The 17,865-nt window shown below is 42.7% G+C and overlaps 1 protein-coding gene across 1 annotated transcript in view; it reads right to left on the bottom strand.

Moving 5' to 3' along the window:
* Positions 1-7,254: 7,254 nt before the first annotated feature.
* Positions 7,255-17,865, bottom strand: part of tbc1d22b (TBC1 domain family, member 22B) — a 51,144-nt gene continuing 40,533 nt past the window's right edge. Inside the window, 4 exon segments of the mRNA XM_083554992.1 lie at positions 7,255-10,066; positions 10,438-10,533; positions 13,666-13,793; positions 16,152-16,227. Of these exon segments, the coding sequence (XP_083411118.1) occupies positions 9,938-10,066; positions 10,438-10,533; positions 13,666-13,793; positions 16,152-16,227 (429 nt within the window). The 3' untranslated portion in view covers positions 7,255-9,937.

Raw genomic sequence — 17,865 nt, forward strand, 5'->3', positions numbered from 1 at the left:
GACAAATAGACTGAATAAATGCATTAATTTAGAAAAGCTCGGGGACAGAGGGAGTATTTTGCATTCGCCTCCAAACCCAAACCACCTCCAGTAAACGCGTTCAGTTTGGATGAAGGCACCTCGTGGGTTTTTTTAAGAATACATCACCCTCAAGAAAAACTAGTTGGTATTCATACAGTGAAACGTTTTTTATAATTCAATATCAGTTCGCTTTTCTGTCATCTGTGATAATGATGGAAGCAAATCTTCATCTTCATCATCATCATCATGTCACCCACCCATACCCTCATACTGCCTCCTAGAACTCAAATATACACTACATGGGATTATTGTATATTTGGGATTTTTGTGTTCATTCCATATTTAGTTTCCATTTACTGTATAATGAGCTCCACTCTTCTGGGAAGATGTTCCACCAGATTTTGTGGAGATTCATATGTGTGTTAGTAAAGTCACTGCATGAGTCGTATCCCGAGACGTGCAAAGATCTTACAGACAAACTGTAATAGTGTGTGGATTTTACGCCTCACTGGAACTTGGAATGGTCTATTTTGCTTCTAAATCTTTATCTCCTTACACAAGTGTTTAGTCAAATTCAGACCAACACAGGCCACAGAGGCTTTTCAACTTTTGTGCACTGTTCTGGCCACAGGCTTCAGCATCTCCACTGTTTCCAAGTTTCTAGCAAAGAAAATTTACTGGAGCAGGTTTCAGTCATGGGACTGAGAAAACTTTCACAGAATGTTATCGAAGATTTTGGATTGGAGCAGAAAGTCTCACGTGCCTGTGGTTGGCCATCTGCAAAGTTCGGAAATTCCTGGCCATGTTTATCGACTGCATAGTCCAGACTCTCAGGTGTACGCTAGACGCCTGCATAGTGACTCACAGTGCTGTTTACTTAATGAGACAAAAACACTGTTCCACAGAAAGCGAATGTTCAATATCGAGTTTTATAAATATGAAGAAAGTTGCAGCAATTCTTAAACTTTTATATCCAAATATGACGACCTAAAAACATGGCGTTAATGTGACGTTTATCCTGAAGTGCAGAATCATGAGAGAAAAAACAGGAGGTCCCATACTGTATATAATTTGGGGAATACTGGGAGACCCAAACTTGTTCCAGCATGACACTGCCCCTGTGCACAAAGCCAGCTTTCCATGGGTTGAAAGTTGTGGAAGATCTCCTGCTGTAGATCTCCAAACCTATTGAAGATGAATAAATGTGAACGCTGACTGCACCCCCAGAACTCCTCACCTTCTCACCTACGTCAGTTCCTGACTTTGCTAACTCAAATCTCAACAAACTCTAGTGGAACATCTTGCTAGTAGAGTGGAGGTTTTTATAACAGCAAATGGGGACGAATGAATGGCAGGTGTCTACCAAGATTTGTTTATATAGTGTAGCTCATTTCCTGGGGTTTTATGATTTCATTGTTCTCTGGTCATTATCAGTGTCACTTCAGGACCTCAACACTTCTGATGGCTGGGAATGTTTGACTGATGGACTGTTTCTCAGCCCAGCAGGAACACAATGGAATTTGGATTTCTAATCTCAGTAACGCACATTAAGATGCCATTAGCACGTCAGTGTCACCGCTGTGCTGAGAACAATCCACCATTCAAATCATATCTTCTCAGTGGTGTTCCTGAGCATTGACTGACGGGGTGAAGGAGCAAGCGATGCATTAAACGCTGCAGCAGGAGATGGAATGTGGAGATGTTCACTATGATACAAAGATAAACTGTATTGAATGAAGCTTGTTTCATCAGCAATGCTTTTATTCTTCTCCATTTGAGTTCTTTGATTCATGGACTCATTCTTTGTTTTTGTTTTTTTAAAGGTCTCCAGATGCCTCCTGTAGCATACGGTCGATTTAAGGAGACAGAAAAAGTCCTTTTTAGGGAGAGCTGACATTTTTTCCTTCTTTTTTCTGAAAGAATGGGGGGGGAGGGGGGGTTGTGTACTCGAAGCCTACTGGAGCAGCTACTACATTTATTTATAGTCGTGTCCTGCATGTCCTAAGGTATTTTTCTCCTTCTTGTGTCTCCTTGTGTGCTTTACTGCTTTTTTTTTTCACTCTATCATTCTTTGCATTTTTCCTCTTTTGCACCCATTTTTGAGGAAATCAGCATTCCAAGATGTCCTCTATAACTCCTTTTCTCCTCAATAAAATCACTTCTCTGTAAAACCGATGATCTTCAGGTCCCTCAAAGCTTTTAATAACCTAATGAAGACTGCTGTTTAGATGATCCAGACACTGTGCCTACATCCACCTTAAAGCCTGATGTTCTTTCCACAATAGTAATCGAATAAGATTCTGTTTTTTTTTTTCTTTTTGAAGGACTGAGTCACAGCTTTCATCAATCTGATGGAGAAAAGATTACAGCTGAGTGCTGCATTTCTATCTTCTATGAAGGTTTTTATGAAAGTACACCTGCAATCAGAAACTCTGTATTTACGATTCTACTTGTAGGAATGTTACTATAGACCAGGGGTCACCAACCTTTTAGAAACTGAGAGCTACTTCTTGTGTACTGATTAATGTGAAGGGATACCAGTTTGATACACAATTCTGAAATAACAAATTTGCTCAATTTACCTTTAATTATATGTTATTATTAATAAACTTTCTTTTCGGCTTCTCCCGTTAGGGGGCGCCACAGCGGATCCTCCGCACGTTTGATTTGGCACATGTTTTACGCTGGATGCCCTTCCTAACGCAACCCTCCCCAATTTATCCGGGCTTGGGACCGGCACTAAGAGTGGCTGGGGATGGTTCCCTGACCGGGGATCGAACCCGGGTTATTAATAATTAATGATATTCATCTACTCATCTATATTTTAATAGTCATTTTTAAATTCACACCAGTGCAAGTGTGATTTTATCAGGGAACTACAAGCCACGCCTCCCTACAAGGCTCTAACTCTCACTCAGCCTCTCCCTGCTCTAATCACCTACACCTGTTCCCCATTACCTTTCCCCTTTAGAAGGTCCAGATTCCACCTCACTCACGGTCGGATCTACTTGTTGCCATTAGAGATCTACCGGACTTCCTACCACTAGTATTCCCTGTACTTTCATGCTCCACGCTCAGGAGGAAGCGCTCAAGATATGTTTGCATTTAACAGTTCATATTGGCGATCATCCCTGAACTACCTGCATTACGGATCCTACCCGCATTACGGATTATACCCGCTCTCCGGTTCATACTTCTCAAGCTTCTGCCTTGTATATGTTCAGACTAAATAAAGACAAGGTGTTTACCCATACTCCGGTTTCCGATTCCTGGTCTAGCCGTGACAGATTCAAAAAAGAAAAGCAACAAAAACTATTTTTGCTATGGTGAGCTATTTTTTAGAAAAGACCCGCGGGCTACTCATGTGGTCCTTGCGGGCGAGCTGGTGCCTCCTGCTATAGACAGATACTCTCTTGGTAGACCTCATCCATAATGATAATTATTTCATTTATACTCCTGAGTAGTTGATTGTTAAAGAACCTTACAGACCCAAACATCTCAACAATAGTAGGATTAGAACTCAAAACCCTCTCATCAGAATTATAAAGACTTTTAATGATTTCATGGACTTTAATTTGCAATAAGATGTTCTGGTTTCCTCTTCTGGATATTGTCAAGGCCAAGTTAGAATACATTTACAGAAAGGTTTCATAAACAAATCTATGAGCAGAAACGTGGTCAGCAGAGCAGGCAACGGTCAAGAACAGACACACAGCCCAGCACACAGAAGGCAGGACCATGATACTATGGTGAAAATGTTCAGGTGCATCAGCAAAGCATCGCAAAATCTCTGTAGGTTATGTCCAGGAATCAACGTTTAGTTGTCCGGCTCTTCTAGTCCGAGTGGTTCGTTCTTTTGTGACGTGACTCCCACAGACGTTGTGCAGTGTTTTTTATATATTATTGGAACTGTAGTCAAAGTTGGTGCATGTAGACATGTTGGGGATCTACTTATTAAAATATTTATTTCTGATCGTAGGAACGAAATGAAGTAAATGCTAAAAAAAAAAAAAAAAAAAAAAAAAAAGGTTTGTTTATTTTTAAGAACAAGATCCATGGAATCAATAAAGCGATCCTACAAACAGGAAGTTAACGTAGAAGGATGGGAAAGATGTCAGTATTCGAAAGATAGCTCCACCTGGTGGTTGGATGACAGGGTCATTGTTTGAGACCTCAAAAGAGGTTGGATTTATAAATTTTTGGAATGTTCAAATCCCACCACCACCAAGCATCCACTGCTGGGCCCTTGAGCAAGGCCCTTGATCCTCACCTTCTCAGTGTGTAAATGAGATCATTTTAATGTATATCATTTGGTAGATGTCCTTATGCAGAATGACTTATTTATCTCAGTTTTACAGCAGAGGAATTAAGGGTTAAGAGCTTTGCTAGAGATCCCAGCAGTGGCAGTTGAACCCATAACCTTCTGATCAGAACCAACATCTTATCCAGTGAGCTACCACTTCTTCACATTCCCAATGTTTTAAGCTTGAGATGGTGTGTCTCAGAGACCGGTTCCTCTTAAAGCTATTTCTTTACGTTCACAATGTTGGGGAGTTTTTCTTGCCACACCCACCTCTGGTGTCCTCATTAGCATAATTCACTGAAGGGGAAAGGAAACTTACCTGTGTGGGGGATCATTAGCTTCTTTGACCTGTGGCTGTAGTCTGTTATCTAACTCTTAGACTCTGATCTTCAGAGTTCCATTTTTTTAAAGGTTCCCATTTGGAATAGTGTGGCACACCATCAAGAACAGCGTAGCAAACCCTCGGCAGAAGTGTGTACATGGGGAGGATGTGAAGGTGTGTCTAATCTGCATGTCAGGCATCTTCAGAGATTCAGTCAAGTGTAGGAATATACTCAAGTATAGTGGATGGAATTCCAGGCTATTGTAGGACTAGATGGGATGCGAGAATATTGCACCACACACTCATATCAGGTATATGAGGAACCATAGTGCTGTGAGACAAATTTACTTGCTGCTCAGCTGAAAGACCTTCACTGTGTTCTTCAACATCACTCAGCTTTCAAATAGAATTACAGAGGCACTTGATTAGTATGGATTATTTATCATGGAGGGTGTCTCATATACCATATATACCAAAGTGGGTGTGTGTGTGTAGCCAAGAGAGTTGCTTCTCTGTGTATGAGCTTTACATTGCATGTGACTACATCTAGGTATATACTCCGTCTCCCTCTGTGTGTGTGTGTGTTGAAAATAACTATTTCTGTATATATGCAAAAGGCACATACTGTGTGTCTGTTTTTAAGTGTGAGATAATGAGGGTAATGAGAGGCCTGTCAGCTGCCAATCAGTCTTGGTCTGGGAAATGACCCCATGAGTTAACGCTCGTTAAGCAATTAGCATGGCCTTAACAAGCCATTGTTGATGTGAGCGGCGCACCTGCAATGCGCTTTACTTGACGCTGATCATCTACACCTGACCGCTAAAACCAGGATGGTGAAGCAATGCCACTATGTAGCCAAAGATTTGTGGGCACCTGACCATAAGATTGGTAAGTACTCTTCGAATATCCTATTCCACACTCGGTCTCCATTTTCTGTTCTAATGACCTTCACTATTCCAGGAAAATGTTCCACTAGATTTTGTGCTCCTTCAGCCACATGGATGTGTGTTAGTCAGGTAGTGATGAGGGTGAGAAGGTGAGGAGGCCTGGGGTGCAGTCACCATTCAAATTGATTCATGTTTAATAGGGTTGGAGCTCAATAGCAGGAGATCTTCCACTCCACCCCATGTAACGCAGATCTTCATGGAGCTGGCTTTGTGCACAGGAGCATCGCCACGCTGGAACAGCTTTGGCCCATTTATTCAAGTGAAGGGGAAAGTTTAATTCTCCTGCACTCAAAAAAAAAAAACACTATTTTTTTGGAGATTCTTTCAAGAGAGGAACTTTTTCTCCTTTCTCTTCATGCTGAATGAGTAAATGTAGTGTATATGGTCTGGTCTGGCAGTGAATCTTTTCCCTGTGAAAGTCACATCATGGTCCAGTGGTTAAAGAAGGTTGAGTTTAAAAGCCATTAACCCCTAAGCCAGCCCCTGTTGCACCCTTGTCCAAGGTCCTGAACGCCTGCTGCTTAAGGATCGCTGCTCAGGTTCTTATCCAGTCCCTCGTCATCTCAACACTGGACCACTGCAACTCGGTCCTTCTGAAGGAATTGTTTTCAACCGCCCTAAGTTCTTCCAACCACCCCACTTCTACACATCTCCACTGGCTTCCTGTAGCTGCTGCATCAGAATTTTAACATTTATGATCACTGAAAACTGACCTTCTACCTCAAAGCTCTTACACCACACTTCACTTCACTAAGTTCCTCAACCACTGCCCCTCTGATCCCTTCATCCTCTACCACTAAACCAGTTTCACCATAATCTACCACTGATGCATTGATTCCTCCATCCTCTACCACTGCTCCACTCATCCCTCCATCCTCTACCACGCCACCGCTCATCCCTCCGTCCTCTACCACTTCAACGCTGATCCCTCCATCCTTTACCACGCCACCGCTCATCCCTCCATCCTCTACCACTCCACCGCTGATCCCTTCATCCTCTACCATTTCACCACTGATCCCTCCATCCTCTACCACTACTACACTCATCACTCAACCACTCATTCCTCAATCCTCTACCACTCCAATACTGATCCCTCCATCCTCTACCATTCCACCACTGATTCCTCCATCCTCTACCATTCCACCACTGCTACACTCATCACTCAACCACTCATCCCCCAATCCTCTACCACTCCACCACCTATTCCTCCATCCTCTACCACTGCGCTGATCCCTCCATTCTCTACCACTCCACCACTGATTCCTCCATCCTCTACCACTCCATGTCTCCTTTCAGACGTGTGGTCATAAATACATTCTTCACCTGGAGATCAGATCACCTCCAAAAGCCTGCCTACATCTTTGCCTGATTTTAGGCCATACAATAAATTCCAAACTGATTAAAAGCATGTCACCTCCTCACACACACACACACACACACACACACACACACACACACACACACACAGTGTGCACTGATGAGCCCAGACTCAATAGCCCGTGAAAATAGGCTTTGCAACTCTAATGACTTTGTTTACATCATTAATTTGTGTAAACAATAGAGCCATAACACCCCCTCCCCCATACACACAGAAATCAGGCATTCAGTAATTACTGAATAACACACACACACACACACACACACACACACACACACACACACACACACACACACACACAATGTATTTGTAGGCATAACAGCTTTAAATAAAAAAAATCACCAAGAAACATCACAGTGTGTTTTATAAAAAAAAAAAAAAAAAAGACAAAAAAAAAAAGACAGTTTCAGGCGATCAGTCAGTAAATCAGCGAACACACACGGGTTAGGGATTGTCACATCGTCAAGACATCGTCAGATCATTCGGAGCAGATGAACATGTTTAAACTATCGCATCTGGAGAGCAGGATGAAGATCAACACGAGTCCTCTGTGCGTACAAGCAGGAAAAAAAAGCCATAAAACACCTAAAGATCTGCTCCAGAGCTCCTTCTGTAGATACGCTTTAATAAGAAAATCAACTCGTAAATACAGCATGGCTTTAGATTTACTTCACAATAAAACACATCAGCAGAAAACGTCAAGGCCAAAAGTTTGTGGACACCTGACCATACGATTAGGATGTGCTTCCTATTTGCGGTTATAATTAAAAATCTCCGGTCTTCTGAGATGTTGTTCCACTAGATTTTCTTTAGAGGTGAGGAGGCCTGGGGTGTATCAGCATTCACATTTATCTATAGCGGGAGATCTTCCACTCCCACCCACATAAAGCAGATCTTAATGATGCTCAGGAACAGGTTAGATCTTTGAGAACATGCTTATACAATTGTGTGCCTCCAAAATCAGAGAAGAAGCACATGTGGGCGGTAAAGGTCGGGTGTCCAAATACTTTTGACCGCATAGTGTATCCGCGTACCCCGCTCGCTCCGATTTCTAAAGTATGCCGGAGGAGATGCGTCTCTCCACGAGCAAAAGCGTCGGATTCGGATTAGAAAACCGATTGCTCGAGTCGGATCTGTACAGCAAAATATTACAGTTTTACACTCGTGTCACCTTAAAATATCTAATAATCAGACTCGTGAATGGGTTTCGGATTGCGTTCACCCAATTATAAAACAATTAGGAAGAAAAAAAAAGCAGAAGGCCGAGGAACCTGCTGACCCTCAAATGATCATCTAAATAAAGCTCTGGATTAAAGAAACTGATCTCACATCTGTGTTTAAAATAATACATTTCCATGTCAGTTTGTTTTCAGGAGTGTGTTCGTGCTGCGTTAATAATTCCTCGGTCCCCACACACACACACACACACACACACACACACACACACACACACACACACACACACACACACACACTGCAGCTTGCATTACTGACTGTATGGGGTGTGTGGCTCTTTTACAATACAGATATTAATATTAAAATTTCATTCGATTTTCTTGTGGGACATCCAGACGCTCCAAATCTCATCTATTTCCTTACGTCCCTTTTAAAACCGAGCGTCCGTGTTTTTAACCAGACACGCTTCCGCCTTCGAATCGGTCGCTATAGCAACAAGACGTGATGTGGGAAATGAGGTGTAAGTTATCTAGTTTTTACGGATTGGGAATGGAAACGTTCTAGCAGCTGGATCTCAACCGGTTTCGCAGGATTACTGACGTGTTCTGCTAAAACCCTGTTTTTTTTTTAAAGAATTAAGCCAGCGCTCCGATTAAAGAAGCCATAACGTGTTCCACTGGTAGCTAATGATAAATAACATCACGTCCGCGCGCCCTTCACACCGATTGGTCGAAAATCGGCGAATCGGTTTTCTAGATCACGCGGACACGAACGCACTTTTGAAGTGGGTTTGTTTCGGGTTCCTGTGAGAAGAAGTTTTAGTGCTCATGGAAGGAGTCTCCAGTGTTAACGACTCTGTGGACTCAGGTGGAATCACATCAACCTGTAGAGCGTTGAATGTCCTGTTCCACTCCTTTATTCAAGGCTCAATAGATACACTCCATGACCAAAAGTTTGTGGACACCTGAGCATAAGATTGATATGTGCTTCTTTTTTTGAACATTTAATTTTCTGTTCTACTAGATTTTGTGGAGAATTTCTGAAGATATATTCAGTGTTAGTAAAGTCAGGTACTGATGTAGGTGATCTGAGGACATCTGGGGTGGGCTGGAGCTTTTACATCTTCAAACCAATGTAGATCTTCATGGAGCTGGCTGAGTGTACAGAGGGAATCGTCATGCTGGAACAGGTTTGGGTTTCCTACATCAAGTGAAGGACAAATTTCATGCTCCTGCATGCAAAGACGTCCGACACAATCGTGTTCCTCCGACTGTGGTAACAGTTTGGTGAAGAAGCACATATGGGTGGAAAAGTCAGGTGTCCCAATACTTTTGGCCACTCAGTGTAGTTAGGTGATGTGTCTTTCATGAGATTGTTTCAGTCCAGTGTTAGTTTCATAAATACAGCAGACATTAAAAGAGAATAAAACACACACACACACACACACACACACACACACACACACACACACACACACACACACACACACACACACACACACACACACACACACACACACACACACACACACACACACACACACACACACACACACACACCATGTCCCTCCTCTGTCTCTGGTTAATTTAAAAAAAAACCTGAGGATGAGATGAAGTTTTTGAGATCAGTTGCGAGAACTTTTGATCTTTTTTTTTCCAGCCTGGGTTTCTGGATTCCAACTCATCCAGACTAAAAGAAGATGAAAGGAATGAGGCAGGAAGGAAGGAAGGAATGAATGAAGGTGTGCTCCTGATTGAGTCAGTGGCTCCGGGGGACTGATGAGAAGATCCTCATCTCTTGTAGTGGCGAGGAGCGTCGGCGAACATGTATTTGAGTCTGTAGGCTTCGGCCAGGAGTAACCCCACCTCCTCGTTGCCCCAGTGTATTGTGGGTAAGTTCTGTAGAAGCATCAGGAGCCCCTGAGTAAAGCAGAAGAAAGTGATGGTGTTCAGGTGAGTTTATGATTCTCAATAATCCAAATTACTGCATTTACACGGTGTGACAACCGGAATGTGTGTGTGTGTGTGTGTGTGTGTGTGTGTGTGTGTGTGTGTGTGTGTGTGTGTGTGTGTAGACGTGCATACTAAATCAATCATATACACCTGCACACCCATCCACACACACACTCATCCATCCATCCACTGACTGATCCATTCTTCTATTTATCAGCTCATCCATCCATCAATCCATCCATTAATCCATCCATATATTTACTCATTCATCCTTACACTCATCCATTCATCCATGTACTCACTCACTCACTCATCCATCCATCCATGTAGATTATTACCTGGAAGTCCATCATTGAGAGGATCTCCTTCCTCCACTTGATGAGAAAAGCTGCACAGACGTACAGATGGAAGTGTGAGAAGCCCTCTGACTCGGCCTGCAGACACACACACACACACACACACACACACACACACACACACACACACACACACACACACACACACACACAGTTACATTACTACATTTGGTCCTGCAGCTCATTAGAGAGTTTATTACAGTAAGACAGTATTGCAGTAGTGAGTAGACCTCCAACACCACATACATTTCTCACACCTCACACACATCTCTCACACATGTCTCTCTCGCCTTGCGCCTGTCTCCACACCTCGTGCACGAGAGACAGTGTGAGAAAGAGAGAGACAGAGTGTTAGAGACCTGACCTCTGATCTAACCTCATCCATCATCTGTCCATCACCACTGCAAACAGGAAAGGGCTCAGAGCTGATCCTTGATGCAGTCCAACCTCCACCTTGAACCAGTCTGTCGTTCCTACTGCACACTTCACTGCTGTCACACTGTCCTCATACATGTCCTGCACCACCCTCACATACTTCTCTGACACACCTGACTTCCTCATACAATACCACAACTCCTCTCTACACCCTGTCGTATGCTTTCTCTAAATCCACAAACACACAATGCAGCTCCCTCTAACCTTCTCTATACTTCTCCATCAACATCCTCAAAGCAAATAAGGCGTCTATGGTGCTCTTCCTCTGCATGAAACCATACTGTTGCTCACAGATGGTCACCTCTTCTCTCAGCCTGGCTTCCACTACTCTTTCCCATAACTTCATGGTGTGACTGATCAACTTTATTCCCCTGTAGTTACTGCAGGTCTGCACATCTCCCTTATTCTTAAAGATCAGTACCAGCACACTCCTTCTCCATTCCTCAGGCATCTTCTCCCCTTCCAAAATCTTGTTAAACAATCTGGTTAAAAACTCCACTGCATCTCTTCTAAACATCTCCATGCTTCTACCGGTATGTCATCTGGTCCAATCGACTTTCCACTCTTCATCCTCTTAATTGCTGCTCTCACTTCCTTCTTACTGATCCTATCCACTTCCTGCTTCATCATCTCCACACCATCCAACCTTCTCTTTATCTCATTTTCCTCGTTCATCAGCTGCTCAAAATTCTCCCTCCATCTTCTCAACACACTCTCCTCACTAGTCAACACATTTCCCTCTCCATCCTTTACTGCTCTAACTTGCAGCACATCCTTCCCAGCTCGGTTCCTCTGCCTGGACAATCGCTACAAAGTTCTATCTATCTAATAAATCTCTGTAATGCTCTTTGTGCTCTGAAAGCTTTATCTCAGTCTACTGACACTGGAGACTCCTTCTGTAAATGTTTTCTCCTCATGGAAGTTCCCCATGTTCCAAAATCTCGTTAAACAAATATATATGTGTTTAACGAGATGTTCCACTAGATTTTGGAGTGAATGGAGTGGAGACTAATCTAAAAGCACACACTAATCTGACTCATTTTTCTTTCTTTCTTAATTGATGAAAACTTCACAGTCTATTGTTAGTATTTTGTTCTTCATGGTGTTTGGAGTTTGCTTTGGATTCCAGTTGATTCCCAGAAACCCGCAGAAGTTCACGTGGGAACCAAAATATTTGGCGAGGCACAATTCCAAATCGGAGCGCCGAGATCAGAACCAGAAGACAGCCGAGGTTCAGCCCACACACGTTTATATGTCGGAGTTTTTCTCGCTCCGAGCACTTGAAAGACTGGAGGCGGAGAAAACCGGCATAACAACCTGCTACCAATCTGTTCGCTTGATCCAGACAACGACCTTCACTGCAGTGTTGTGGAATTCTGCAACATCAAAGCAAATGCTTATTAATATCAATCATGGAATCCTGCTGAGTTCCTCAGCCTCCATCATCAGAGCTGTTTTAAGACTCGTGCGTATAATCTACAATCTTCTGCTTTTTTGCTGCTCAAGAACGAATATTGTCAGGAACTGAAGAGGACCACGACCTTTTGCTAGGATTCAAGGCATCATGGACCGCCAACATCTGACTGCCTGGAACTGTTCAATACAGCATAGAGATCTTCCACAAGAACAATGATCCAAAACCAACACAAAATGGTTTACTGAGCACAAAGTCAAGCTCCTGCCATGGAAACTCTGGTCTCCTGTCTGAAGAACCTGTACAGATTCTGTGTAGAGGAATGATTTCAGATTCCTTGCTATGTATTCTCCAATCTCATCTCATCAGGCATTACAGGTGAAGAGCTAAAAGGATGGAAATATTTGTGGCACATGTTTACATAAATTGTATTTTTTTTGATAGACCTCAATCTTTTTATTTATTTATTTTTTTTATAATCATGTTTTAAGTGTTTTTTTGGTGACAGTTTCTGGTCAAATTGTTTGATTTCAGTCTCGTTTGATTACAACATGATTGTAAATCGTACGCTGAAGCGGCGGTGCCATTAATGAGGTTCTGCCACATTGTGAGTGTGCGCGCGAGTGTGTGCGCGAGTGTGTGTGCACGAGTGTGTGTGTGTGTGCGCGCAAACACGGATATTTTTGCCAAAAGGCCGTAATTTTCTGATACAAAAAATGAGAGTAAAATAAGAGTATTACCATTTTATACTGTACAAATATGTTAATAATATAATTATAATTATTATCATCATCTTTGTTTTATACAGCACCTTTAAAGTTACATCTCAAAGCACTTTCCAAGCATAAGAGAAAAATAAATAAATAAAATAAATAAAAGATTTGAATGAAAATAAAATTGAAAGAAAATAATAATAATAATAATAAAAATAATCAAAGAAAATGAATCAATTAAATAAACAACTGGTAAATCACAAAAATAAAAATGTTTCCTCAAAATAGCTTTTAGGTTAAGTTGCAGAACAAAGCAAGCAGAAGGTTCAGGCCGTCTGACCAATGGTGGCTGAGAACATCGATGAAAAGTGTGTGTGTGTGTGTGTGTGTGTGTGTGTGTGTGTGTGTGTGAGAGACAAGAAAGACTCTTAGAGAGTGCCAGTAATTCAGATTTTCATTGAGTGTGTTTAAACAGCGGAAGTTTTTGGCACTTTATAAAATAAAGGGAAAAAAATGCCCTGAATAATTATGCAGCGACTGTAAGTGGTTATATGAAGATTTATGTGGCTGCTTTGAGATTTTTGCAGCCCTGACCTTTCCCAGAGAGAGAAAGAGAGTGTGTGTGTGTGTGTGTGTGTGTGTGTGTACCTGGTACGTGTCCCACACGCGGATTGTGCAGCGCAGCGGCAGCTCCCTCATCAGAAGGTTGTTCATCCAGCGGAAGGCGAACTGCAGGTACTCCACCTCAAACTTCTGGAAGTGCAGATGCACATCCTCTGGGTTCGAGACAAAACAAATGGACGTTAAACAGATCACAATTACAAACACAACCACACACACGTATACACGTGTACACATACACACACACACGTGCGCGCGCACACACACACACACTCTTCCTCTGATCTGGTTTCGTCTCATGGCTCGATGCTTAGACTGGTACATCAAAAAAAACTAAGCAGGAGAGTGGAAGAAAAAGACAGAGAGACAGAGAGAGAGAGAGAGATAGAGAAAGACGCAGAGAGTGACAGAGAGAGAGACACAGAGAGAGAGAGAGAGAGAGAGAGAGAGAGAGATCTGTGGAGTCTAAACGTGAGATTTGTGTGTCTAGCAGAAGAACTTGTGTGAGATGGAGAACAGAAGAGAAGATGTGATCAGACTCCCTCACCCACACACTCGCACATGAAGGTGGAAATTTAATGGTTTTGGGATGTTTTGGAGCAGTGAAGATTCCAGAAAGTAAAAGTGAAGCATCATGACTTCATTCCACACTTCATCACCGTGCAGTTTCGTCTGGACTGCGGCTCATCGGAAGCGACTTCACCGTGCAACGAGACGCTGAGACGAAGCGCACGTCTGAGTTCTGTACGTGTTATTTAGAGAGACGTCTGGAGTGATATTTATCATGAACCCACCTGCCCAGTCACCGCACCTCAATCCTGCTGTACTGCTCTGAGATGAAGAAGAAAACCTCCATCTAGTGAAGATTTCAGCTGAATGTTTGGAGAAACGAAGAGTCCAGATGCTGAGAGTCTGTAAAGCTGTTCTTCGTGATGAGGGAGGATTTTTCAATGAGAATAAAGTGGAACATCTGGACATTCATGTGTTTGTTGCATAGAAACAAAAGGAACATTCATGTGTCTCTCAAAATCCATAAAGCATTCAGTTTCTTCACACTGTGGAACAGCTTGTTCTCGCAAAAAAAAAAAAAATAAATAAATAAATAAATAAATAAATAAATAAAGAAGGAAAGAAAAGGTGAAAAACAAAAGTGCTGACTGAAGCAAAAAACTCTTTTTGACTCTTTTGTCAAAGTTTCAGACGTGATAATGAGCCCTTTATATTTTTTATTCCTGCAGATATGAAAGACAGGACGTGACCTTATTTGCCACACAAATATGGAGGGAAGGAGAAGAAACCGGTGCGTAATTGTTCTGCAGGATCGGTTAACTGCTGCAGATCCGATGTTCTGAACTGATCTGAACAATCTTTTATTTTTCTACCGTAAGATTCATTCTGTTCACTTTTATTTCCACTGGTGGGGAAAAAAAATACAGTAATAACATGTTAGTGTCTTTTTTTAAACCACATTAAAGTGATTGTGAAGTAAAAAAGCTTTTTTAAAATGTCACTGCACTTCCTTCCACAGTCACGTCTGATTCCACACGTCACAGCCGCTGGTTTTAATGAAGAACGTGTGGAATTGATCAGGAAATAAATATATAAATTAAAGCCGAATACACGCTGCGATCAAAAGTTTGTGGACACCTGAGCCTATGATTGGTTTGTGGTTTGGAGGTTTTATTAAGATTTGTGCTCAGGTGTCCTAATACTTTTGGACATATTGTGTAGCTGGGTTGTAGTTTTTATTTTGCACGCGATACCTGTCTGAGGTCATGGGGTTCCGAGGTCGGATTCTAGCGTCCAAGCTACAAATCTGATCGTAGTTTTTTTTTTTTTTTGCTAGTCATGACATTTTCGATGCTAAACGCAATCGTATGCTAGTCATAATATTTTTCATGCTAATCTCAAACTAATGCTAGCTATGAAATTTCCCGTGCTAATCGCAATCTCAATCTAGTCATTACATTTCCATGCTAATCTTAGTCTTATGCTAGTCATGAATCTTGTACTAGTCATGTCATCCCCCATGCTAATATCAATCTTATGCTAGTTATGACATTTTCCATGCTAAGCTAAATCATTTATTGGTTGTGCCTTTGCCCATACTAACTGACCTTTTCCCCCATGCTACTCTTTGTTTTTGTGCTAGTTGGGATTGCTAGCATGCTAATGCTCACAGTGATGCTAGTTCTATGACTTTCTGCAATGCTAATCTTAAAACACTTTCTCCTCTAGTCTCAGATTATGCTAGCGTCATCTCTCTTTATTTATCTCACTTTTATGCAAATTTTATTACTCATTAGTCTCAAAACGCTTAACTTCTGCTACTTGCATTTTATCCTGGTCTCATGGCTCCTCCCCCTGCTGGTCTTATTCTAATCATAATTTCTCTTCATGGCTGAGTTACAGGATGTTTTTTACACCTCAGGCTAATTTCTGATGCAGAAGTATCACCACTTTATCATTTAGTTGAAACACCTCTAAAGAAGTGAGAAAGATGGCGGTCTTACCGTCGATCCGGCTGATGAGCTCCTCCAGAGCCTTCACTTTTTTTTGAATACCAGGCTGAGCAAATGTGTAATTATCCTGTAAGATCAAAACACATACATGAACAATACTCCCTCTCTCAGCATCTCCACACAGAGTTCTGCTCAGGATGCTGCCTCCTTCGGCTCCCTGCTGCATCCGACTCTTATGGCAGTTTATAGACGTGTTTTATCCATTATATTTGGTTTTCAAACCATTTTTATTTTATTATTTTTTAGAATACTCTGCAGTCACTCACATAATCACCCAATCATCCACTCACTCACTCACCCACTCACTCACTCACTCACCCAGACACTCACCCAATCACTCACTCACTCACCCAATCACCCAATCACTCACTTACCCAGACACTCACCCAATCACTCACTCACTCACCCAATCACTCACTTACCCAGACACTCACCCAATCACTCACTCACTCACCCAATCACTCACTTACCCAGACACTCACCCAATCACTCACTCACTCACCCACTCACTCACTTACCCAGACACTCACCCAATCACTCACTCACTCACCCAATCACTCACTCACTCACCCAATCACTCACTCACTCACCCAATCACTCACTCACTCACCCAATCACTCACTCACCCAGACACTCACCCAATCACTCACTCACTCACCCAATCACTCACTCACTCACCCAATCACTCACTTACCCAGACACTCACCCAATCACTCACTCACTCACCCACTCACTCACTTACCCAGACACTCACCCAATCACTCACTCACTCACCCAATCACTCACTCACTCACCCAATCACTCACTCACTCACCCAATCACTCACTCACTCACCCAATCACTCACTCACTCACCCAATCACTCACTCACTCACCCAATCACTCACTTACCCAGACACTCACCCAATCACTCACTTACTCACCCACTCACTCACTTACCCAGACACTCACCCAATCACTCACTCACTCACCCAATCACTCACTCACTCACCCAATCACTCACTTACCCAGACACTCACTCAATCACTCACTCACTCACCCACTCACTCACTTACCCAGACACTCACCCAATCACTCACTTACCCAGACACTCACCCAATCACTCACTCACTCACTCACCCAATCACTCACTCATCCACTCACTCACTCACCCACTCACTCACTCACCCAGACACTCACCCAATCACTCACTCACTCACCCAATCACTCACTCACTCACTTACCCAGACACTCAACCCAATCACTCACTCACTCACCCAATCACTCACTCACTCACCCAATCACTCACTTACCCAGACACTCACCCAATCACTCACTCACTCACCCACTCACTCACTTACCCAGACACTCACCCAATCACTCACTCACTCACCCAATCACTCACTTACCCAGACACTCACCCAATCACTCACTCACTCACCCACTCACTCACTTACCCAGACACTCACCCAATCACTCACTTACCCAGACACTCACCCAATCACTCACTCACTCACTCACCCAATCACTCACTCACCCACTCACTCACTCACCCAGACACTCACCCAATCACTCACTCACTCACCCAATCAATCACTCACTCACTCACTTACCCAAACACTCACCCAATCACTCACTCACTCACCCAATCACTCACTCACTCACCCAATCACTCACTCACTCACCCAATCACTCACTCACCCACTCACTCACTTACCCAGACACTC

Source organism: Silurus aristotelis (genome assembly GCF_946808225.1).
Source record: "Silurus aristotelis genome assembly, chromosome: 11".
Classification (NCBI taxonomy): domain Eukaryota; kingdom Metazoa; phylum Chordata; class Actinopteri; order Siluriformes; family Siluridae; genus Silurus; species Silurus aristotelis.